At 54.9% G+C, this 23,405-nt stretch overlaps 3 protein-coding genes, 1 long non-coding RNA gene and 1 other non-coding gene across 19 annotated transcripts; 2 read left to right on the top strand and 3 right to left on the bottom strand.

The window, feature by feature from the left end:
* Positions 1-1,377: 1,377 nt before the first annotated feature.
* On the bottom strand, positions 1,378-5,820 carry SYNE4 (spectrin repeat containing nuclear envelope family member 4). 13 transcript variants are annotated; one of them, XM_036832929.1, is made up of 10 exons: positions 5,685-5,820; positions 5,031-5,168; positions 4,687-4,837; positions 4,044-4,187; positions 3,617-3,811; positions 3,297-3,545; positions 2,730-2,805; positions 2,429-2,506; positions 1,689-1,747; positions 1,378-1,596 (listed from the first exon to the last, which is right to left on the bottom strand). In XM_036832929.1, the coding sequence occupies exons 2-10, from the start codon at positions 5,156-5,158 to the stop codon at positions 1,396-1,398; spliced, it is 1,281 nt and encodes a 426-aa protein (XP_036688824.1). In that variant the 5' UTR covers positions 5,159-5,168; positions 5,685-5,820; the 3' UTR covers positions 1,378-1,395. The 13 variants fall into 13 exon arrangements, 12 of the variants coding, with proteins under 12 accessions (XP_036688824.1, XP_036688826.1, XP_036688825.1 ...); XM_036832931.1 differs by lacking the exon at positions 5,685-5,820 and having other exon boundaries at positions 1,737-1,747; positions 5,031-5,453; XM_036832930.1 differs by lacking the exon at positions 5,685-5,820 and having other exon boundaries at positions 3,632-3,811; positions 5,031-5,453.
* Positions 5,585-10,699, bottom strand: ALKBH6 (alkB homolog 6). Of its 3 annotated transcripts, none has more exons than XM_036832999.1 (7): positions 10,614-10,699; positions 9,805-9,887; positions 9,421-9,489; positions 8,024-8,084; positions 7,491-7,642; positions 7,170-7,286; positions 5,585-6,011 (listed from the first exon to the last, which is right to left on the bottom strand). In XM_036832999.1, the coding sequence occupies exons 2-7, from the start codon at positions 9,883-9,885 to the stop codon at positions 5,748-5,750; spliced, it is 744 nt and encodes a 247-aa protein (XP_036688894.1). In that variant the 5' UTR covers positions 9,886-9,887; positions 10,614-10,699; the 3' UTR covers positions 5,585-5,747. The 3 variants fall into 3 exon arrangements, with proteins under 3 accessions (XP_036688894.1, XP_036688893.1, XP_036688896.1); XM_036832998.1 differs by having other exon boundaries at positions 5,590-6,011; positions 7,491-7,663; XM_036833001.1 differs by lacking the exons at positions 5,585-6,011; positions 10,614-10,699 and having other exon boundaries at positions 7,186-7,248; positions 9,805-9,873.
* A 180-nt stretch (positions 10,700-10,879) lies between these two features.
* Positions 10,880-15,610, top strand: LOC118885019. Its single transcript, XR_005017425.1, has 4 exons — positions 10,880-10,977; positions 12,550-12,772; positions 13,086-13,237; positions 15,223-15,610. It is a non-coding gene; the product is annotated as an uncharacterized LOC118885019 (long non-coding RNA).
* CLIP3 (CAP-Gly domain containing linker protein 3) lies at positions 11,079-23,236 on the bottom strand. The gene is made up of 14 exons (XM_036832877.1): positions 23,069-23,236; positions 22,529-22,752; positions 19,374-19,513; positions 19,195-19,288; positions 18,847-19,008; positions 18,340-18,458; positions 17,594-17,830; positions 15,160-15,295; positions 14,883-15,011; positions 14,099-14,242; positions 13,908-14,031; positions 13,636-13,700; positions 13,184-13,256; positions 11,079-12,617 (listed from the first exon to the last, which is right to left on the bottom strand). The coding sequence occupies exons 2-14, from the start codon at positions 22,692-22,694 to the stop codon at positions 12,563-12,565; spliced, it is 1,644 nt and encodes a 547-aa protein (XP_036688772.1). The 5' UTR covers positions 22,695-22,752; positions 23,069-23,236; the 3' UTR covers positions 11,079-12,562.
* On the top strand, positions 12,822-12,894 carry TRNAV-CAC. Its single transcript has one exon. It is a non-coding gene; the product is annotated as a tRNA-Val (tRNA).
* Positions 23,237-23,405: the final 169 nt, after the last annotated feature.

Below are 23,405 nucleotides of genomic sequence, written 5' to 3'. Positions count from 1 at the left end.
AACTTTTCAGTTACCCACGGAAACAGATTCCCATTTCTTTTTAAATCAGTGCGGATTTGGCTTCAGTCACTTGCTCCCTGTGTGGCCTTAGGCTGGTGGCTTTCTGTCTAGAGCCTCAGTTTCCCATTCTGTTAAGCGGGGCCACATCATCGGGTGTTTGTGAGAATTAAAGGAGAAGGGATCTGTCTTAAGTGCACATCCAGGAGCCTAGCACAGGGCTCCTGCCTCTGTTCTTGAGTCTGGTTCTGCTCTACCTCTTGTCCTGATACCTTAAGCTCTGGGGAGAGGACGAGCTTAGATACCTGGGGCTGGGGACTGGACTCCAGGACTGAGCCCTGGTAATTCAGCCTGGTGACCTGGAGAAGGGGGCTTTCACAGTCCTGCATCAGTGATGGCCAGCCTGGGAGCCCACCATGTGGAGTGTTTGAACAGAGCACGTGGATGAATGCAGGTCAGGGGCTATAGCAAGTGCTGTCGGCAACCCAGCACCAACATCACCTGCACCCCTTCTGCACACCTGCACCCCTACTCTAGCATCCTGTAGCAAGAACCTGTGCCTCTTTCCCTGAGGGTCTTTTACAGGCAGGAGAGGCTGGAAGTGCTGGGGAGTTAATATCTCCAGGAATAATCCTTAACCAATGAGAGATGGGAGCTGGTACATATATGCCACAACTTCTTCACCTCTTGGGTGGAACAACTTTGTGTCCCACAGTCTCCCAGAGGTCCCTAGGGGGATGGCACTCTAGGTGCCCAGAGCAGCAACCAGCTCATTAACTCCTTTCCATGGCTCACTTCCCATTCCCCTATCAATTTGCCTAGGATCAACTCCCTACAAAACTACCTGTGCTTGAATCTTTGTCTCAGGGTCTGGGGGAACCCAACCCAAGATGGGCTGATTCAGTTCCATGTTCTGTGCTCAAGGCAAAGGGATCTGTGGAGGGGGCTGTCTAGATGTACCAGGGCCATACCCAAGATTCTCAGTACTCAAGCACCCAATATCCCCACACATCCTGCTATAGACTGAATGTGTCCCCTCAAAATTCGTATGTTGAAATCCTAACCCCCAAAGTGATAGTATTAGGAGGTGAGGCCTTTGGGAGGTGATTAGGTCATGAGGATGGAGCCCTCATGAAAGGGGTTAGTGCCCTTATAAAAGAGACCCCAGAGGATTCTCCGCCCCTTCTTCTATGTGCGGATACAGTGAGAAGACAGCCGTCTATGAAACAGGAAGTGGGTCCTCATCAGACACTGAATCTACAGGCACCTTGATCTTGGACTTTACAACCTCCAGAACTGTGAAAAATCAATTTCTATTGTTTATAAGCCACCAGTCTATGTTATTTTGTTATAGCAGCCCGAACAGACTAAGACACATCCTTTGACAGTGACCATTTATTACATATGTCTGGACTGTGTACTCAGACTGGGGGAGGACCATTGACATAGCTGAGCACCAGGTAAGGTGTCCTGGCCAGTCGGGCAGGAGAGCAGCAGGAGCCCCCTGACATGGGCAGGAGCAGTGTGGCACCCACCAGCAGAAGGAAAAGGAGGAGGAGGAGGAAGGTCAGGGGCCGGCTGGATGCAGGAGTTGGGGCTCTGCATAGGGAAATGCAGTGTTCAATGTATGGGTGGGCTGCCACCATGAGCCCTACCCCCACACCCCCAGACCCATCTCCCAGGCATCTCACCCAGGGTCTACCTCCAGCATCACATCCTGGACATTGGGAGATACTTGCCTCATCTTGTCCTAAAGGTAGAGAACAGCCAGCAGCAGAATGGGTGGAAGTGATATTTAATGTGGTCTTTACCTTACCACCATAGACCTACAGAGCTGGGCTTATTTCTCCTCCTTTCCTAGCACCTCCTCCATCCCCAAGACCCCACATGGACTTGGAATATCTCCAAGTATAGTGGATGTCTGTCAGTGCCTGCCCTCCATACAGTCCGCCTTTTCCTGGTAACAGTGGTTCAGTTTGGGGAGAAGGGTATCATACCGCCCTACTTTCCTGAACTCAAAACTCCACCTCCATGGTTAGGCATGTGACCCAGATCTGGCCAACCAGAGCCCTCCATCAGCTTGGCTACTGTGATTGGTTCAGGGTGTAGGCCATGACCCAAGCTGGGGAAGCAGGAGTCAGCCCTAGAACTTGGCTGCCTCCTGGGGTGGGTAAGCCAGTGGGAACTGAGTGTGTAGCTGCTGGGGCAGCCATTTTGCTGAGAAGGAATCCACCTTGGAGAAGTAGAGCCTAAGCCAGGGAGGGACTGAGCCCTGACAGTATTTGAGGTCTTGAATTCAACACCACCTGGACTTTTCAGTTACATGAAAAAAATAGCATCCTCTTTTTTGTGTGTAATTCAATTTGGGTTGGGTTGCTGTCACTTGCCATCAACATTCCTGAGTGATACACCTGGCCGAGGACCAACTCACCTGAGACTTCCGGAGCAGGGATCGTCTTCGGTGACCTGTTATGTGTTTCCGGTGGCTGAGGCCTGACATGAGCATGTCCTGTGGGGAGAGAGAGAAGTGGGGTCCTTGGAGAATCAGTGACAAAGAGACACAAAGTTGGGGAAGGGCCAAGACAGGAGGAGTGTCACAGAGATGAGATTCTGGGGGAAGACAGAGACCTCAGGGAGAGATGAAGAGAGGGGCAGAGCCAAAGAAACCAAGAGAAGAGAGACATTATTTATTCATTCATTCAACAAATATTTAATGAGCATCTGTTACATGCCAGGTACTGTTCTAGGAGCTGGGGACACTGTGAGCGTGGAAACAGGCAAAGTCCTGGTGTCCATTGAGTTTACATTCTAGCAGGAGAGAGAGAGACCATAAGTTAATAAATGTATAATGTCAAGATGTGGTAAGTGCTGTTAGGAAATAAAGTAAGAGGATAAGGAGTGATAATGTTTGGAGGCCAGGGCAGGCCTCTCTGAAGAGGTAACATTTGAGGAGAGACTGGATGGAATGAAGTGAGGATGTGAGCTCGGTGTGCCTCTGGGGGCTTTGAGATGGGAGTGTATTTGGAATATTTGAAGAGCCAGGAGGCTAGCGTGGCTGTGGTGAGGTGAGTGAGGGAGAGAGTGAGAGGAAATGAGGAAATATAGGTACAAAAGAGACACCTGGAGGCCAAGAGAGGCAGAGGGACGGAGGGAGGAGACCACTGAGACACCAAAAGCAAAAGAGACACTGGGAGTGACAGAGCCATGAAGACCTCCTCGAAAGGGAAAAAGGGCCCTGCTAGGAGACACACAGAGGGTCCCTTGGGTGCCTGGGAGGAGGTGACCCCACCTGCTCTCACCTCAAGGCTTTGTCCCCTGCCCTGGGGGCCCCTGCGGCCACACAGCTCACAGGGAGTCCCTGGTGTCCAGGTTGTCCTTTGCCCCAAAGGCCCGAGGCCCCCAACGTCCCCCGCCGGGTCCCACTCCAACTCTGCGGGAGTGGGGAGGCTACTGGGTGCCCAGGGCCCCCAGACCCCACCAGGTCCTGTCCCGTCTGAGTCCCCCTCGACCTCCAAGTCCTGCTCCAGTGTGCTGGCCTCCTCAAACACCTGGTCAGAGGACAGAGGTCATGAGGGTTGGGATCGGCGCCTGCGCCAGGGACCGCCAGGGTGGGCCATACCAGGCTGCAGCTGACCAGCTGGGCCTGCAGCCGCCACAGCTGCCGGAAGATGCTGTCTCGGTGGGTTCTGAAGGCCCTCAGGACCTGCTCCAGGGATGCCCGGGCCTGAGGCTCACTCCGCTGTGCCAGCCCCTCACCGAACACCAGCAGTGCATCTAAACGTTCAGCTGCCCCATGCAGGTCTGCCTGTAGGGCCTGGGTACACATGGTTGGACATCACCAACACCACACCAGCCCGTCCCCACCCCCCACCTCCATACACACACAGCAGGGGCACCAGAGACCTGAGACCTGGAGTCACTATCCCCGCCCCCTCTGCCGTCCAGACACCTGGAACATGGAATAAACCCATTTCCCACCCTGGGAAGCTGGCACCCACTCCTGAGGCCCTGCCCACCCTCCCACATCTTGGCTTCCCACTGCCCACCTGCAGCTGGACCATCCTGCTCTGGGCTGATGCCCAGGGCCCCAGGCCTTGCTCCAGGTCCTGCAGCCGGAGGCCCAGCCCCAAAAGGCAAAGATGCAGGCTGTCCTGCTCAGCCTCCAATACTTCCCGGCCAGAGATGGGGCGCTGGGGAACACAGGGGGCTGAGTCAGAGCCAGTGAGCCAACCAAGACCTGGCCCACACCCATTGCACCCAGGCTCCTGCCTTCTGGATGCTTCTCTGCAGCAGAGTCCATCTCTGGGTCTGCACCAGGGTTGCTCCCACCTAGAGAAACTTCCCAGTGGAGCCAGGCCTGAGAACCTCTAGTTCAAATTCTCCAGGTTTTCAAGGCTCCTAGAAACTTGCACATATAGGGCCTGGGGATCTGGAGAGGGAGAGGGTGATGGAGCTGGATAGCCCCACAAGGAATGGGGCTACACCAGGGCCAATTCTAAAATAATTCTCTCTCAGTTGGTAAAATACTGAATAGTGATAGTTAAAGAATCATTGTCTAGAGCATCCCTCCCCACACAGATGCCCAACACTTTTCCAGAATCATCACCTCATCCCCGGTGTGGAAGCCAGATCCTGGGAGACAGACAGGAGGTAGGGGCTGGCACAGGGGCCTAGTGCACCTCAGCTCACCTCACGGTGTTTGGCCCCAGCCGAGTCCTCATGAGAAGGGGGCGTTGGCAATCTGGGGAGGCCAGCAGCAGAATCAGTGCCCCTCGGCCCACCCTGGAAGGGCTCGGGAGGGTCCAAGGAGTCCTGCCCCAGCTTCTGCGCCTGTTCTGACCTGGGATGGGGGCGGCATTGACAGGCCCCTGGGTGAGCCTAGGTGCCCATTATCCACCCTACCCTACCCCTGTCCCCAGTTACCTCTCTCATGTCCCCAGGTGATCTTAGCTACAATACCTCCTACCCTCAAAAGGCCCCTGCTACTGCCCCCACCCTTTTGGGACCACAGTTTCAAAAGCCCCAGCCCGTACCTGATTCTCTCCTCTCCAGAGGCAGAGCAGATGGTGCATCCAGATGCGTTCAGTTCCCTAGGGGCTCCAGGCGGGTGGCTGAAGGGCTCTGAGGGGGGTGTAGGGCCCAGGCGTGGGGGCAGGGCCATACTGGGGAGCCTGAGGACAGAGAGTCAGTGAGGATCCCCAGTAGGAGCCCTTTTCCTATCCTCCCAGACTTCCTCAGTTGGACTCACCCAGGCCTGAGGCAGACAGAAGCCCAGGGCCAGGCTCAGCTCCGCCTCTTTCCAGGAGGAACCTGGACCCAGGTAATTTGATGCCCAGCTCAGGTGACAGTAGCACCACTTAACTCCTTCCTCCCTAGCGGACCAGTAGCTGAACCTCCCAAGCTCACTCCACCCACCTAAGGGGTTTCCAGATATAACCCTGCCCCTCAAGAGCCCTGGATTCTTCTCCACTCTGTGACCCAAACATCTGACCCCGGGAGCCCACACCATCCATCTAAGGTCCCGGACGCAGCGCCCCTCAGGAACCCAAACATCTGGGCCCCCACCCCCAAATGTCCAAAACCAGAGTAAGATTGTTTTGTTGGTGGTTTATTTGGAATGGGGCCTTTTCCTGTGGTTCCCTCACAGGTACTGGGAAAATAACCCGGGGGGAACTCCCTCTGCCCACAGGGCGCCAGCAGTCCGGAGCAGGCGAGAGCTCGGGAATCCGAGCGGGTCCTGGGTCCAGGCGTCACTTGCTGAGCAGGAGGCCAGCGCGCAGCACGCGGGGTACGCGGCGGATGGTCAGCGAGACGCGGGTGCCGCGGACCAGGCGGGCTCCAGCCTGCGCCGAGGGGCAGGCGGCTGCGTTGCGCGGCAGGGAGGCGGCGTCCAGCGCGTCTACGCTGGCGGCTGCGATGCCGTGGAGGAGGCGCGTGTAGGCGGTGCCACGGAGCACCAGCAGGCTGCGCGGTTCAAGCAACAGCGAGGTGGCCGGCCGGGGCGGGGGCCGGGGCTGCGGGGCGGGTTGAAGGTTAGCGGGTCCCCAGAAGTTAGGAGTGGGGTGGGCGAGAGAGCAGCGGGTTTGGGGGTTCAGGGGGCGAGGGTCAGAGAGTCCCAGGGGCGAAGGCTGAGGGGCAAGTGTGCTCCTAGGGATCGAGGCTTCGGAGTGAAAATCCCGCGGGTGCCAGGGCCAGGGCCAGGCTTGCAGGGAACTGGAGACGGGGTGGTGAGGGGGTGTCAGCAGTCCCTCGGCAGGGGACTGGGCTGCAGATGGGGGCATCTAAGGGCCTAAGGGAACTGCAGCTGGGCTCTGCAAGGGGCTGGGGCTGGGACCGAGGGATCAGTGGTCCCAGGAAACTGGGTGGAACTGGGCTGAGGACTTGGCTGAAGCCAGGAAGGGAGGAAGAGATGAGCAGGTGTGGTCTGGGAGGATGTGCGGATATCAGGATGTTTTGAGGACACCAGCAGAGTGGGAGGGGGTGTCAGTGCATCCAGGAGCATGTAGGATTAAAAAGGGCAGCCGTAAGGAGCAGCTGGTGTCAGGGTGTCCAGGGGAGTTTCTGTGCACACTGGGGTGTCAGACATACATCAAAGAAAGAGGTCAGGGAAGCTGCTGTCATGAGCAACACAGAGGGGAGGCAGGATATCTGGGGGCCCTTGAGCAGCGAGTCATGCGTTGAGGTGCCAAGGAGAATCTGGGGGTGTCCTGCATGACAGATCACATTATTGGAGTGGCAGGTAGGAAGTCAGTGTTGGGGTGCCTGTGCAGTGGCCACTGAAAGTCAGGGTGTCTGGAAGGATGTCAGAGACAACCCTGAGTGGCTGGTGTTGGGGTATCTGAGGATATCAGTGTCTGTTGGAGAACTGGGGAGCCCTGCATGCGGTATTGGAGCGCTCTGAATGTGTGGAGCCAGGGGATCTGTAGGATGTCAGGATATTCACTCAGCAGATGGGGGTATTGGGGTATCCGTGGATATCGTGATTTCTAGGGCACCCTGCAGGCAGATGGGTTGGGCATCTGGGCGGATGTGGGTGCCCTCCATGAGGGGACAGAGGAAGATGTCTGGAAGGGTATCAGGGGTACCCCGCAGGCAGGTGGGATTGGGGCCTCTTAGAGGATATGGGGTGTCAGAGTGCCCACAAGCGGCTGGGGCAACGTCTCAGGGCCCACCTGCTCTGTCGGGTCATCATCCTCTGGCTGCCGAGGCTCGTAGAAGTCCAGCATGGTGTGGGAGCCCAAGCTGATGGTGCTGACAGTCGGGTAGTACAGTGGCCCGTCCTCGTGGGGCTGGGGAGTGGGTACCAGGGCTGGACAGGGCAGGAGTCCACACCCCCCCACCCTCAGGTGAAAGCGGGGCTCCCCAGCTGGGGACAGGGAGGTGAGTGTTTGGTTGGGGTATGTGGCTGCTTAATAAGAGTGGATGTGGGTCGACATGATGCCCTGCCCCATGGTGGATCCGAGGTCTGGGGGTCGGGGTGAGAGAGTGGTTACCATGATGCCCTCCCCAGGCAGATACTGGTTCACAAGGACGTGGTTGGCTGGGAGACCCCCAAAAAGGCTGAGGTCAGACACTTTGTCCACGTAACGCTGGAGCCACGGTGGCAGCCGCTCAGGAACCATCCCCCGGGGATGGGGGAGCCCACCTGGGGGGGGGAAATGGGGTGCTGAGGGCACCCAACCAAGGAGCTCTGGCATGTGGAGCCCCCATTAGGGATATCCCAGTGGTTGGTGGCACTCTGACCTCCTCGGGGACCCCTAACTCTTTGGAGATCACCACTCCACCCCTCAAAGGTTTCCTGACTTCTCCAAACCCCTAGAGATACCCTCCAACTCATCAGGAAATCCCTAAGCCCTCAGGACCTCCACTGACCCCTCAGAATCCTCCTGGCCCTTGGGACCCCTTGAACCCTCAAGGACCTCCCCCCCGCACCCCGATGCCTCAATGTCCTGAGACTATCCAACCTGAGCTGCCTACCCCAGTCCCCAGCCCTAAATCACCCATGCCCACAGTCGGAGACACTTACCCCAGTTCTGTAACTTCCTCCCGGAGAGCTGGGTCCACTTTGGTTTTGGGGCATTGAACACCTGGGAGGTGGGAAGGGGGTCAGTCCTTTACCAGAACCACCCTCTCTGATTCTCCCACCCAGGCCAACATAGGGGTTTTCACCTAGGGTGGAAATGGGTCATCTCAGTGTCTGTGGGATCATTCTCTGAGATAGTGTTCCCAGGATTTTGTTCTTTGCCCTTTCCCCCTGTGGAGGCCACTGGCCTCAAAGCCCCCCTGTGTCTAGGGACTGAGGGAGGGAACCAGGGCTGTGACAATCAGGGTCTGAATCCACTCAGAGCTCTGGGCTGGGTTGGGCTCTTTCAGCCCAGCAAACAGTCTGCAGTCTGTAATTTCCTGATTCCTGGGCTATGTCAGCACAGTCTGAGTCCTGGAACCTCCTGTTCCTCTTGCCTGAGGGAGAAAACGTGCTAAACTGGGCTATTCAGTATAGCCAAGAGAGTACGTTGAAAATTCTCCACTGCCAAGACCCCAAGGGTCTAAAAAGGGTTATCTCAAAGAAGTCTAAGAAATCTCCTTATTTCCTTCATTGTTATGGTGCTGGAATCGGCTGTCTCAGTATGAGAGTCTGAGTTTTGGAGCTAACTCATTCCTGGGACTCAAACTAGACAGGACTAGTTGGGATAGCGCAGGGAAGATCTGTGCTCTATAACCAAGGCTCTGGGGCTGCAAAGGGCTATCCCAGTGCACAGACTCTGAGCTTTGTAAAATTCTCCTTTCCCCAGACCTTAAGAATAGAGTACAGACTGGGCTATCTAACACAGGTGGTCTGTGCTTGGTAACCTTGTTCCCAAGACTCTGGGTCTATGCTGAGCTATCAGCACAGGGAAGCGTTTAACATTCTGAGGCCTGGGTTATCTCAGCACAGAAATCTGAACACTGTAAATTCTTCATTCCCCAAATCTCAAGGGAGTGAACTGGGCTATATCTCAGCCTATGTTATAACCTCCTTCTCTCTAAGGTAGCCGGATAGGGCTGTCTTAGCACAGGGAGTCTGAGCTCCATAATAACCACCACCTTTCTAAGAATCAGTTTGGGGAGTTCCCTGGTCTAGTGGTTAGGATTCGGCGCTTTCATTGCCATGGCCCAGGTTCAATCCCTAGGGGAATGAGATCCCACAAGCCGCATGGCGCGGCCAAAAAAAAAAAAAATCAGTTTGGTTTCTCCTAAGCTTCCTGGGAAAAGCCCTTTCTGACAGGCCCCAGCAGGTGCTGAGAAAGGAATAGGGAAGGTGGTGAGGGATGGGTGCCAGGTGGCACTCTCCGTCCTGCCAGGATCTTCACTGTGACCTTTCGGGCTCTCCCACGAGAACTGGGGGTTGAAGAGGGTTCTGGGAAGAGGGGAAAAACAGGTCACCTGTCGAAGCAAATACTCCTCCTCTTCCTTGGAGATGAAGTCAGGGACATAGTAGATTACAGGTGGTGCCTAGGATAGAGAGATCCCCCTGAAGGTGTGACCTTTGCATCCACACAGGGGTGCTACCATCCATGAGCAGCCCCTCCTCTGGAGCGTAGCTCAGGATGTCCCCAGACAGGCCAGGGCCTTAAGTCGAGGGACCAATGGCTATTTGGGGGATGGGGAGGTGGGGGTGAGGGTAGGGCTAGACCCTGAGGGTAAGGATGAACTGAGAGGAAGGGGGCAGTCCCAGCCCACAAACCCAGGAGTCAGCCTGCCTATCCCCACTCTATCTCCTGCCCTCTAGTCCCCACCTTCACCCTCTGCACCCCCAGTCCTGACAACCTGCTCCACCCTGAATGGTTCCAGAGCTGGAACCCTGGCGTCCTGATCCTCCATTGACATCAAGTCCGTGTACCCGGTCATTCCTGTGGGGAGGGGAGAACATGCTGAAGTCACCAAGCCTCCCACCCTCAGACTGTGATCCAGCTTTCTGCTCTTATCATGGGCCAGGGCCTCACCTCAGCCCTCTAGTGAAACTCACTTGGTTTCTAAAACCTAGATGTCCTCAGCATCTCAAAAGCTACCCAATGCACCCCTAGGCTCCCTGCCCAGACACAGTGAGCACCCACAATACTCCCCCCAAACCATCCACCAAATACCCAACAAACTACACATGTCTGCCCTCTCAAGCCTCTACAGAGAACAACCTCAGACTCCACTGGCAGCCTTTCTTAAGATCTCCACACCTATCCCCCAGGGCTGCACCCCAGACCCCCTTTAAACACCTTGATTTGAGACCTCATCCTAAAAACTTCAGACCTGCAATCCTGAGCCCGGCTCTCTAACAATATTCGAGGTCCCCAGTCTAAGCTTCCTCAGACACATCCATTTTCAGTATCCTTGTATCCTCCCCACTCTAGACTCCCCTCAGACTTCTCTTCCCGAGTGCCCCTTCCCTGCAGCACCCTTGGACCTTTGACCCTGAGCCTGACCCCTCTCACACCTTCCCTCCCTGAAACCCTTGGTTCCCCCGTCTCTGTCTTCTAGAACCCCACACTCTTAGCTTCCTCGGACTCCCATCTGAGCTTCCCCGGATCCCCACTCTCAGCCCTCTTGGACCCCCATCTCCGCCCTCGGCGCCCCAAACTGACCGTCCACCAGTGACCCCTCCAAAATCCAAATTCAACACCCCCATTCCCTTCCCAGCCACTTCCGACCCACATGGCCGACGCAGGAATCCTCAGACCAATGGGAATTCTCAAAGGCTTTAAGGCTCCTCCTTCCACCCAATCGGCGTTCTCACACACTATTGTTCCGCCCCCTCACCCTCGTTCGGTGACAGGCTGTGCCTCCCGGCCTCTGAGCCACTGGGGCCCCTTCAGAGACGGGTCTTCGTCTGACATCGACCAATCAGAGCTCCAGAACGGAACCTGTCCACGCTGCGGAGAGCCCGGAAAGGAGGGGCAGCCGTGGCGGCCGCAGGAAAAACGCGGTGGTTGGAAGGACTCCCCGCAGGTTAGACCATCCTATATAAAGCCGCAGGGATGCAAGATTGCTGTACCCAGCAAGGGTAGAGGCAGGGCCGTAACTCCCTAAACACCGACCCAACACAGAGAGCCGTAGAAACGTCTTTATTGAAGGGGGTAGGGGTCATGCTGAGTTTGGGGACATGCAGTGAAGGGGCAGTCGTGAGCTGTCCTTGGTTTTCAGGGCCCCAGGTCTGCCCTGGACCCCTGGGCCTTCAGGGTCTCCGTCGGGCTGTTAGTCTGGCCAGGGTGCTCTGAGGTCCTTCAGGGCCAGTAACTTAGATTTGGTGTTTTGGACCTGTGACCAGAATGTAGATTGAAATGGGGACTCCAGGATTTGCGATCCCCTCAAGGCCTTGATGCCCCTCATGTATGAGATGGAGGCTTGAGGATTTGGGGTTCCCTTGGGGCTGGTGCTGTTGGAATTTGGGTGTCTTGAGATCCATGGACTCAGGGCATTGAAGTCCTCTGGTTTCCAGGGATGAGAATTCCTGTTTGGGGTTTCCTGGTGCCTATGAATAGGGCTTGAGGTGCTCTGGGGGCCCGGGATGCATATCTCCTCCATCCCAGGCACAAGAACCTCCATGATTGAGGTTTCCTGGGGGCTTGGGATTGGATTTATTAAATTTGGGATTCCCTGGGGATTTGGGGATTCCATGATTTGGGGATCCTGGGAGTTAGGGCTTTGGGGTCTCCTAGGGGCTGTAGGACTTGGGGGCACAGGGGAGTTTAGGACATGTACTCTGGGGTTTGGGATCCTCAGAGTCCCAGAATGGGACCTCCAAATTTTGGAGTCCCCCCAAAGGGGGAAATAATTACTTTAAAAATAGAGAATTTTCTGGGAGCCTGGCCAGCACAGGTGCTGTGGGCCGCATGGGGTGGGCTTCGTACAAGGCACTGGGGGTTTCTTGAGGGTGCAGAGGATAGGAAGACTTGGGGGTCCTGTAATTAGCACTTCCAGTACTGTTTTGGTATCTGTAAATTGGGGGTGACAGTGGGCTGGTTAATGGGGGTTTCTTCTTGAGGGGTAAGAGCAGGGGGTTTCGTTAATGGAGGGAGTCTCTGATTGCAGTGTAAGGGGTTTGGGGTGACCATGGGGGTCACAACATCTTGAGGGGACTGATGTTAAATGTGGGTTTGTTACTCTTGCTCTGGAGGTGTTTCTTTCAAGGGGACTTGATGGTGGAGGGGGGGGTCTTTGTTAACAGGGAAGGGTTCTGATCCAGTGACTAGTGACTCAGGAATGTTCTGCTGTGGAGCATTATGTAGAGAAAGTCACCGTCATTTGGGGTGATGTGGAAATCTGTTATTGGGGGGGTCTGCTCTGAGGGGTTGGGACTAGCCTGAAGGTACTACACTTAGGGAATCTCTTTCTGGGTAACATAGGGTCTGTATTTGGGGGGTTATCATGAGGGAATCTGTTAATAATGGGGCCTCAGTGATCGAGGGCTGGCTAATGGGGGTCTCTATTCTGGATGTGTTACTGGGAATCTCTATCTCAGGGTGACTCGGGGGCTCCTTGTGTCAGCAGATGCTAGAGGAGGCTCTGTGTCTCTCTCAGATGTCCAGAGCCTCTAAGACTGCATCTCCGCCCTCAGCATCCAGGGAAACCAGCAACAGAAGAGCAACCTGGGGAAGAGAACTGTGTCACACGCTGGTGCAGGATGCGAGAGCATCTGGATCCGTCACCACCCAGCTCTTCCCCAAGTGTCTGGGATTTGGCCTTTCTGGATTCTGCCTCTGTCTCTCCAGCTGTGCCCTCTCAGGCTCCCGTGGAGCGGAAGGTGTTCTGCCTCCTTTACCTGCCCCTTAAAGTTGAAGTCACCAGGGATTTCCCTGCCGGTCCAGTGGTTAAGACTCTGTGCTCACAACACAGGGGGCCCAGGTTCGATCCCTGGTCAGGGAACTAGATGCCGCATGCCGCGATGAAGATCCCGTGTGCCACAACTAAGACCCGGTGCAGCCAAATATATATATATATATATATATATATATATAAAAGCTGAAGTCACCAGAATTCACTATGGGGCCTCACTCCCTAAAGACTGTTTCTGGGTAAGCTAACTAGTCGTATGTTTTCCTAACCTCTATTTCCAGCCCCAACCCAGAACTCCAGCCTCCCTGTGTCCAATGGCCTGGTGGATGCCTCTCCCTGAATATCCCACAGGAGAGGGGGGCCAAGGGTTGCTACGTACCTGGAGATGGAGTTCTCTGATGCGATGTCCTTTGGGGTCCGGACTGTTGTGAAGGTGCGTTTGGGCTGCGTCACTGAAGGGAAGGGCGAGGTCTCAGGTGAGGGGATGATAGATCCACCTCTGTCCTCAATATCCACCCAGACTCTTTTTCATTAATATTTATCCACATCCCCAATATCCTCCATTCCCAATAGCCATCTAGACCTCTTGTCAATAATATTCCCTGTGTCCTCCAAGACCTACCCACGTCCCCGGTGCCTGCTCAGAGCCTTCTCGTTAACATCCCCATCCCTATAGCGCCCATCCTTTTTGGGATCCTGTCTCATCATTTCCTGGACCCTGTGTCCCCAGTTAAATACTGGAGATTCTGTCACCAGCATATACCTGAGGACCCAAGACCTTTCCTCCTATCCCCAAATCCACACTCCTCCCACAGCCAGCCCCCAACTCACTTGTCACTTGATGTACTTTTTTGGCTCCAACATTATCCCCAGGGGGGTCAGTGGATCCACCAATCCTGGGGAGACACGAGGAGTGGGAGGAGTCAGAGCCACAAGAGGCCAGGGTCTGACCAGGAGCAGAGCCCCGGGGGGCCTACGACGAAAGAGCTAGGGTATGGGGGTGGATATCCACACTGTCCTCCTGGTCCCAGAGGAGGAGACATCCAAGCGGGGGATCAGGATTCTGGGTGGTGCCCTGAGTTGTGACCAGAGTTTGGGCTCACCTCTGAATTCGAGATGCTGGTGCAAAGACTCCATGCCGTTGGGGGCAGGTGAAGTACCGGACACCAAAGACAGAGCCATCATGCTTGCCGGTGGGCTGGTCTAGCTCTATGCCGTACCAGTAACCTGCAACAGGAGAGTGTCAGGATGCCTCAAGGCCCTGCCTGCCCCCAGCCCAGATAGCTATCCTCACCTGGGGCAAAGTCTGTCTTCCCATAGAAACGCACGATCCCTTGCTTCTGGCCTGCGACGAGGACTTGGTCTCCAACCTCAGCCTTAGCTCCTTCACGCTGCTGCAGGCTGCCCAGAGACGGGGATGATGGGGGCTTCTTCTTACCTGGCGGGGAGGGGACAAGGGGTGAGGGTGAGGCCTCCGGATGCCAGCCCTGGGGGCCCCGTGTCACCCAGAAAGCCACAAGGTAGAAACTGTCCTGGCTCAAACGAGACGAGCCTTCCTCTGAAATGGGGCTGGGGGGTGGGCTTGAAAGGAAACAATCCCAGCTGCCAGAGAACTGAGGGTGGGGGCTTTGGGCCTGAGGGACAACTAAGTCAAGAACCTAGAGAACCTCAAAACTCTTTCTCAAAGTTGAGGATATTTGGGCCAAGGGAAAAACTGAGTCTCAGAAGTCAGAAACCCAGAAACTGTCCTTTTAAAATGAAGGGGGGAGTTAGGTCTGAGGATAAATCAAGTCACTAAAGCCAGGAACCCTGTAGATTCTTCCCTAAAACTGGGAGAAAACCTTTGGGTCTAAGGGGAAACTAAGTCATAGGGGGCAGGGAAAACACAGGTCCTTGCAAGAACTGGGTGGGACCAGTACTGAGTCAAAGGAGAAACTGAGGCACAAAAGTCAGGAACTCAGAGGTCATCCTCTAAAATGGGAGTTTGAGCCTGAGGAGAAACTGAGTCACAGAAGCTGGACTACCCACAGAATATCCTCAAGAATGGCTCTCGTCACTCCTAGGGCTCCCCCTCTGACCTTTGTGTTCCCTGCGGCCTTTGCCAGTGACACGGGAGAAGTCCATCCGGGGAGTCCGAGGTGTGGAGGTGACGGATGAGGGAGGTGCGTCCACTGCCTTGGAGATCTTGGACACAGAGGCAAAGAGACCTGGGGGGACAGAGCCTGGGCTGGGAGTTGTCCAAGCCTCTGCCCTCTGACCGCCCCCCCATCACCTCCCAACCCCAGCACTCAGCAGCAGCATCAGAACTACTGAGTGGACCCCACCACCATCCTTCTGGGACCCAGTGGGACTGACCCTGCTTGGGAGGGCAGATGAAGTACCGGACACCCCCAACACTGCCATCATTCTTGCCCTCAGGTTCATCCAGTTCCACGCCCACCCACTGGCCGCTGGCGAACTCCGTGGTCCCGCAGAACCGTAGCGTGCCCGTCTGAGGAAACAAGGGAGGATATGGCTTGCGTGCACCTTGAGAGGCCATGATAAGATCACCGGCACACAGGCAGCATGGTGGGATGGATGAGGGAGCCCCAGGCTTAAATCTCAGCTTGGACATCACCATTCACTGGTTGTATAACTTAACTGTACTGTGCCTCAACGTCCTCATCTGCGAAATGGGAACAGAAATCTCACCCACCTTACAGGATTGTTACAGAGCTGCGCTGTCCGATGCAGTAAATGGCCACTAGCCACATATGACAATTTAAATTAACTAAAATTAAATTAAAATATCATTTCTCCAATCACACTAGCCACATTTCAAGTGCTTAATAGCCACATGTGGCTAATGGCTACTTCACTGGACTACACAGACACAGAACATTTCCAATCTCACAAAAAGGTCTATTGGACATGAATGCTATAGAGACATAAAAGCCCTCAGAACAGGGCCTGGTGCTGAGAAAGGGATCAGTAAGTGTTGACTATTATTATCCTGTAACTTTGGTAAAGGGACCTCACGGGGCCTAGGTTTCATTTGGAAAATGGGGATAACAATCCACCTCAGAGGCTGGTTATCTGGTGGAAACATTTTTAATATATGTGAAGTTGCTTAGCTGCAGTGAGTGTGGTTATTATCATTGGTGTGAGGCTTCTTCACTGCTCTAAGCCTCAGTTCCTCATCTATAAAATGGGCTAAATAATAGTGCCTACTTTGGAGAGTTGGTGTGGGGATCAGAACAGTGCCTGGCACACAAAGAGCCAAGCCCTATTCTAAGGGCTTTACACACATTTTAACTAATTTAAACCTCGAAAATAATCTAAAAAGACAGTGGATATATGTATATACATAACTGATTCACTTTGCTGTTCAGCAGAAACTAACACAACATTGTAAATCAACTATATGCCAATAAAAATTAATTTAAAAAAATAAAGTAAAATAAACCTCAAACAACCCCCCTCAAGTGGGTACTATCACCTCCATTTTACAGATGAAGAAACTGATGCCCAGAGAGGTGAAATCACTGGCCCCACAGCTGGTAAGTGGCAAAGCTGAGATCTGCCTGAGCAAATCCCTGAGCCTGAGTTCATAACCACTGTGCTATGCTGCTTCTCTACAGGCAGAGGTTGTTATTACATGTCTTCAGACAAAGAGTTTCACCTCTTGGGCTTCTTACAGTCTTCTATATTGTAAAATGGAGAGAATCAACCCATCCTGCTTTCAAAACTGTCACACTGATTTGATTAGATCATGTACAGAAACTTTCCAGATGGGACTGATGCATGCAAAACTCTTGATTACGAAACAAAATGTGACTTTTATGGCTTCTCACTGTACAAAGAAACGAAATTCAAATTCACTCCAGTGGCCTGCAGGCCTGGTGAGATCCAGCCCCTGCTAACGTCTCCACTTCACCCTCCCTAGATAACTCCCCTCCAGTCACACTACCCCTCCCCTCCTCTGGGACTTTGTACCTGCGGTCTCCTCTGTCTCCATATTTTTGCAAGGTGAGCTCCTTCCCATCTCAGCTCAGATATCACCTCCTCAGAGAAGCCTTCTCAGAAGACCTTAGCTAAAACCACCTTGGCCCTCAGCCAGGGCCAATTTATTAAATCCAAGCATTTAATGGTTTTCAAAGCCTTTGTTGCTACTAGAAATTATCTTAACTATGGGTATACTTTATTGACTGTCTCTTCCTCAATAGAAATGGAGTTCTATGAGAGCAGGGCTGGGGCTAACACAGGCCTTTATCCCCAAGGACAGGCTGGGTCCAGCATGGAGCCTGAGGGACACCAGGTAAATGAATCAAACTTGGAATGCTTGGATGCATGAAGATTCTCTCTGTCCTCTGGGACTTTATACCTGCTCCCCCTCCCTAAGGCCCCCTTCTCCCTCTCTTCTCCTGGCTCACTCCTCAGCATCTTCAAGTGAGCAAAGTATTGATCACTCTGGGAACACAAGTGGCCCCTGGATGGGAACCACAAGGCCCAGGGGGACCCAAAGGGGGCAGAGTTACGCTGATCACTCTGCATGTGCTTCCTCATGAGCCACGACGGCTCCGGGTTGTCACTGTCAGGAGATGGATCTGCCTTCCCCTTTGGTCTGAGAGCTCAGCTTGGGTGGGGCACAAAGGAGGCACTCACAGAACAACTGTTAGACGAAATGAATACTGTGTGCATGACTGCGAGGGTGGGCAGGCAAAGGGGAGAGGCTGCACTCTGCCCAAAGACCCAGCTCTGAGGGATGAGGGCTGAGTCCTGCCCTCCCCTCCCTGCTCCAGTCCCTGACCTTCTGGCCATCCAGTAGCACGCGGTCTCCCAGGCGCAGACCCAGTGCGCTGAGCATGAGATTGCCTGGGACGTTGTCATAGTTGGGTAGCGTGACCTTGGGGAGGGCGCAGGAGAGCGGCACAGCCTCCTCCAGTAGCGTCCGCAGCTCCTTGGCCACCAGCGCCGCCTCTGCCTTGTCCAGGGACATGTCCATGGGGTCTGGGACCACCTCCGCTGGCACCTGTCCCTTTCGGTTCTGGGGGCCAACAGGAAGAGAGGGAGCAAAGACTCAGCGGCATAGGCTGCACTCCCACTGAGCCCATGCCCCCAGAGACCCCGGGAGGAGGTGAGGCAGAGGTGGGAGTAGGTCATACCCTGGGCCAACTTGGAAATGGGAAGGGGTGGGGCATTAAGGTACAGACCACGGTCCCCAGGGAAGTCCACCCCTGAGACCTCAGGCTGGGGATGTCAAGTGTGGAGCCAATAGGGAATGAAGGTCCCACTTCAGTGCTGTAGGTCATGCCTTCAGGGCCAAGACCCCAAGCCCGGAATGGGGCCATGTGAAGGACAAACACTGAAAATGGGCTCCTGTGGTACCGGGTTAAGGGTCCAACTGGGCCAATGGGGAATGAGAGCTTCAAGAAACTCAAGTGGTCCTGCCCCGCCCCCTCCCCCGCTCCCATCCTCTGCAGAGGCCTGCTGGCCAGAAAGCGGTTGGGGAGGAAGGAGAAGGAAGATAACAGGACTGGGCCAGGGTGGCAGTACCCGAAGCGCCGGGTTGGCGCCGTGTTCCAGCAAACATTTGGCCGCGCCCAGGCACAGGTTGGAGGCAGCGATGTGCAGGGCTGAGCCATGGTTGAAGTCACTGCACGTGGAGTTCACCACTGGGAAGTGTGTGAGAGGAGGGTTCCGGGTGAGCGCCCTCAGCACCCCAGCCCTCCGGCTGCCTTCCAGCCTCTTCCTCCATCTCTTAACCCGCAGGCCCCGGGGCCTCCCGCAGCCTCTGACGCAGAGCCCCGCCCCTCCTCGGCCACACCCCTCCCAACCAGCTCCCGCCAGGCCCTGACGTTTTGGACCCCTGAACTCCTTCTCCCGCACCTCGCGCCTCACGCCTCCCGCCTCCCACCCTGGCCTCCCATGCCAGGCCCCATCAGTCGCCTTCCCCGCCTTCTCACTTGTCTCCTCCCCCCACACCTGGGTACCCTCCTTCTGCTTCCAGCCCTCCTTCCTCGCCTAGGTCCTGCCCCTCCCAGCCCGGCCCCTCCTCCTCACCTCGGGGCCGTGCACCCTTCAGTAGCACGCGCACGAGATCCGGCACGTCAAAATAGGCCGCGTAGTGAAGCGCGTTCATGTTGGTCCAGCGGCTGCGCAGGGTCACGTCTGCGCCCAGTGCCAGCAGCTGCTGCGAGAGGCGTACAGCCGCCGCGGGGTCCCCTGCGCGACAGCCCAGGTCAGCTTGGGTCCCCTCCTCCAGAGTGTGGGCCCAGGGCATGGGGAAGGCCCAGGGCTTCAGGGACTGCACTTTGGGATCTTAGGCTGTGGGTCCAGGATGGAGGTCTGAGGGCCGGGGTTCTGAGCGTGTTGGGCGTGGGAGTTAGGTTTGGGGGTTTGGACCCTCACCGACTCCGTGGGCCCCCGCCTTGCACGCATAATGGAGCAGTGTCATGTCGGTCAGCCCATCACGATCATTCACATGGCAGCCTCGACGCAGAATCTGGGAGTACCAGGGGACCAGGGAGGGTTACCCAAACACATGAGGAACCCCTTCCTCTCCCCCCTCGCTTCCCCAGCGCTCTCACCTCATTGCCAATGACATCAATCTTGTGCTGGACTTGGGGCACCCACTGGCGCACAATGGCGAACAGCTCAGGGATGGTGGTCTGCGGGTCAAACAGAATCTCCTGGCAGGCAGGGTCGTTGGGGTCGAAGAAGGTGAAGGCTAGGGTGGTGAGAGGTCCAAGGTCACCCCAGGCAAACTGTGGACTGACCCCCTTCCTTCCATCCTAAGGCAGAGGAGCTCTAGACCTTTAAAACCTTCTAATGCAAGAGTCTCAAACTGGTGGCACATGGGCCACAGGCATTTTCTGTGTGGCCAGAGTGAGGTTTCAAAATCAGGAGGTTTCACATAAAAATGTGGATGCCTGGTGTATCTTGAAAAATTGGAAGATCATATAGCAGCAAACTCCACCCCATGAAACAAGAGTGTGGTAAGGAGTCTGCATGCCCAAGGGGGCTGCTACTGCTCTAGCGCATGTTGCCCTGTCAGGGCATGGTTTAGCCAAATCTCCAGGGTAAAGGAAATTAGAAAGCCAGAGATCACGGTTTTTAAGAAAAATCTCCCCAAATTTCAATTACTGTGCAGTGCACATAAAATGGATCCATGGGCAGGATCCAACCTGTGGCCAGCCAGGGTGTGCCCAGAGGAACTTCCATCTCCCCCCTTTAGAGTGTTGCCCTGTAGTAACGTCAGCACCCAGCACAGCGCTGGCACAAGGCAAGAGCCCAGTGCGTGTTGAATGGATGAGCAAATGAATGACCAGATGACACAGAGCCCTGGGAAGTACCGCATAGAAGGTGTCTCCCGGAAGCAGCCTGTGTGTTCTTTTTAAAACCCCAGTCACAGCACAGCTCTCCTTGGCCAAGCCTGCCCTGGCTCCCATCACACTCAGAGTACAGACCCAAATCCTCACCCTGGCCCACAGGCCCTGCACAAACTGGCCTCGTCTGTTCTCCGCCCTCTCCCCCTCACTCATTCCCCTCCAGCCACACTGACCTCCTTCTGTCCTTCCAACTCGCCAGGCAAATTCCTCTCTCGGGGCTTTGTGCTTGCTGTTTTTCTTGCCTGGGCCCGTCTTCCCTGAGATCTTCCTAAGGCTTCAGAGAGGCCTCCCCAGACCACCCTGGCTAAATCAGCACCTCTGCCCTTCTTTATCTCTTGCCCTTTTTCATTTCTTTAAAAATATCACTACTTAGGGACTTCCCTGGTGGTCCAGCGGTTAAGACACTGCGCTTCCCGTGCAGGGGGCCCGGGTTCGATCCCTGGTCAGGGAACTAAGATCCCCACATGCCACGCGGCGTGGCCAAAAGAAAAAAAAATAAGAAAAAAATCACTACTTAACATTACTTGTTTACTCCTTCCTCCCTCCCTCTTTTCCTCTCTTTCTCTTCTTCCTCATTCTCTTCCTTTCTTGCTCGTCCCCCTCACTAGGACGTTTCCAGGCTGCCTTGTTCACTCCCTTATCCATGCAGGAGGCGCTCTGTCAGTCTAGCTGAATTAATGTACAAATTTAATAAATACACGAGTTCCTATTGGAGTCCACCTTAGCCCTCTCTCTGTCCTAGACCACATTTTCAGATTCCTTCATATTCTGTGACCAAACCCTCCTTGTTCTACAAGCAGGATTCCTGGGGATGGGGGGGCTGATACCCTAGACTCTTTGAATTCCCAGCAGGCCACAGGCCCCAGCCACATCCAGCCACATTTCCAGTGGAGATTTTCCAGTTTCCCAGGGTGGATACCCGGCCCTAGAGACCCAGATAACGTTCTTATTTTTCTATCAGACTGAAGGCAACTTATGGCCTCTCTGACCCACCTCTAGTGTGTGACATGTCCACAGATGCCACCCCTCCTGCCCTATCCTGATGACGCCTACTCTCTGAACTTGGAACCTCATTTCCGAACTTACAGCTGCTGGGGATTCCCAGCCAACATCTTCTAAAAGCCTCCTCCTATATCTAATTCTGGCTGAGCTCCACCCTCTCTACCCAGTAGCCAGAGGGAGCTTTTAAAAATATAAATCAGACCTGCCCTCCCCCCAGACTGCTCTCCCCCGCCATCACACTTAGAATATATCCAGAGTTCTCACAGTAGCCTTTAAGGCCCTTCCAGATCTAGCCATTGCCAACCTCTCATCTCAACTCCAATCACTCCCTAACAGCAACACCGGGATTTTCCTTCTGCTCCAAGCTCAGTCCTGCCTCAGGGTTTTTGCACTTGCTGCTTACAGCCTGGAACACTCTTTCTCCAGCTCTCCTATGGCTGATTCCTCCTCATGCTCTGGGTCTCAGCCTAAATGCCACCTCGTCAGAAGACCCACCCTGACCACTCTGTCTCAAGGTGCTGCCCCCTAGCCATTCTCTATTATATCTCCATCTTTTATTTCTTTCATAGCATTCACTCTAATCTGAACTTATCCGATTTATATACCTGTTACTTGCTTAGTCTTGCCTTCTCTCCTGAGAGCAGGGATCATGCCTGGATTGCTCACCATTAAATCTCCATCTCCTAGCACAAGGCTTGTCACAGAGTAGTAGTGATGGATAAATACTGCTTGGTGAATGAGTAGACACTTCCCGTTTCTCCAAGAGGCCACCCTCTCGGCTCCACATCTTCCTACCTCAGAGCCTTTACTCCTGCGGTTACCTTGCCTAGGACCCCCTTCCCCTGATCTTTTCCCTTGTTAACCCTCAATTCATCCTTGGGTCTCCCTCAAATGTTATTTCCTCAGGGAAAGCATATCTTAAAAAGCTCTTACAGAATTCGGTTCTTAGCAAACACAATTCTCATCATGTCTTGTAATTATGTACTTATATTTTTATACTTATTTGTGTGGTTGTCATTGAGGCCTGTGAGTTCTCTTAGGCAAAGACGAGATCTGTCTTGCTCCATGCTGTGCCCCCAGTTCCTAGGTCCATAGCAGGCTTTCCAAAAATGCTTGTTTAATGACTAAATGACTGAATGATGTGTCATGAATTAAATATTATGATTATCCCAATTCCATTCTCCAATGGGTGAATGAATTAATGAATGGGGGGTGGAATCCAAGGGCCAGGACTCCTCCAGAACACCTTCAAATCCTCCAGAATCCTCCCACCATCTCCACCAGCAGAGTTCAGCCAAACCTCCCTGGCCACCCAAGGCTCCAGGCCATATTGCAGTGGGGAGGGTGGTTACCGTAGTCCTTGGGGAGGGGGGCAGGTGCCGAGGGGTGCACAACAGGCTTCTGCCGGCGCTCCTGGGTGGGGCTGCGGGGCTCTGGGACAGGCTCATCCTCCTCCTCCTCCTCTTCTCCCTCCGCCCTGAGCGGCGGGGCCATCGGGGCGGGATCTGTCTTAGTCATGGTCCTTGGTGGCCCTCAGGGGGCAGGTGCAGAGTTGGGGGTGGCCTTCAGGCAAATCCTGGGGGCAGAGGTCAGCTAGAGAGGGTGCCCCACAGTCTCCGGAATCTCAGCCCCCCAGACGCTCCCCGGCCTCCGGGTGGCTCCCACGCCCCCAGCTCTGGATTTTGGGCAATCATAGGGACGCCAGTCACCCATCAGAGGACGCTGGATTGTGGGCCCAGCGCCTACCACTTCCCCCAGGCCAGTCCCCCATTCTTCTCCTCCCGCGTCAGGGCCCTCAGTCTAGGCCGCCCCCTCCCCCGGTTTGTTTATCTCAGGATGCAGGATGCTTTGCCCCTCCCCTTCTCCGCGGGCCTCCCCTCTACCCATCTTACCTCGGGTGGCTGGGGCTGGAGACCAAAGCTGAAACCGGGGAAACTGGAGTAATGGGGTGTCAGTGTCTGGGGAAGTGATGGGGGAGAAGGAGACAGAGAGAAGGGGACGAGGCCCGGACGCCGACGGGGGATGGGGGTGGAGAGGGAGGGGCGCTGATGGCGCATGCGCTGTCACCCCCAACCAGGCGCGGGGGCGGAGACACTGCGAGGCTGCTTGCATTGATGAAAAGGCTGGAGGCAGCGGTGGGAAGGGTATAGACACCGAGGATGGGGAGAAGAAGAAATGGCCACGAAGAAGGATGTGAAGCATGGAGACAGGAGAGAGATGAAGCAGGGA

This window comes from Balaenoptera musculus, chromosome 19, assembly GCF_009873245.2.
Source record: "Balaenoptera musculus isolate JJ_BM4_2016_0621 chromosome 19, mBalMus1.pri.v3, whole genome shotgun sequence".
Taxonomy (NCBI): domain Eukaryota; kingdom Metazoa; phylum Chordata; class Mammalia; order Artiodactyla; family Balaenopteridae; genus Balaenoptera; species Balaenoptera musculus.
This window is presented reverse-complemented; position numbering and strand designations above follow the sequence as displayed.

Coding starts and splice junctions, on each gene's coding strand:
- SYNE4 (XM_036832929.1), bottom strand. CDS start 5,158: ATGGCCCTGCCCCCACGCCTGGGCCCTACACCCCCCTCAGAGCCCTTC. Junction 4,188..4,686: donor CTGGGGCCAAACACCGTGAG/GTGAGCTGAGGT, acceptor TGTGTTCCCCAG/CGCCCCATCTCTGGCCGGGA. Junction 1,597..1,688: donor ATGCTGGAGGTAGACCCTGG/GTGAGATGCCTG, acceptor TTCCCTATGCAG/AGCCCCAACTCCTGCATCCA.
- ALKBH6 (XM_036832998.1), bottom strand. CDS start 9,885: ATGACCGGGTACACGGACTTGATGTCAATGGAGGATCAGGACGCCAGG. Junction 8,085..9,420: donor AGGAGTATTTGCTTCGACAG/GTGACCTGTTTT, acceptor CCCACCTCCCAG/GTGTTCAATGCCCCAAAACC. Junction 7,664..8,023: donor GAGGAAGTTACAGAACTGGG/GTAAGTGTCTCC, acceptor GGGTGCCCTCAG/CACCCCATTTCCCCCCCCCA.
- CLIP3 (XM_036832877.1), bottom strand. CDS start 22,694: ATGACTAAGACAGATCCCGCCCCGATGGCCCCGCCGCTCAGGGCGGAG. Junction 18,459..18,846: donor GAAGGGTGCACGGCCCCGAG/GTGAGGAGGAGG, acceptor CACACTTCCCAG/TGGTGAACTCCACGTGCAGT. Junction 13,257..13,635: donor AAAAGTACATCAAGTGACAA/GTGAGTTGGGGG, acceptor CCTTCCCTTCAG/TGACGCAGCCCAAACGCACC.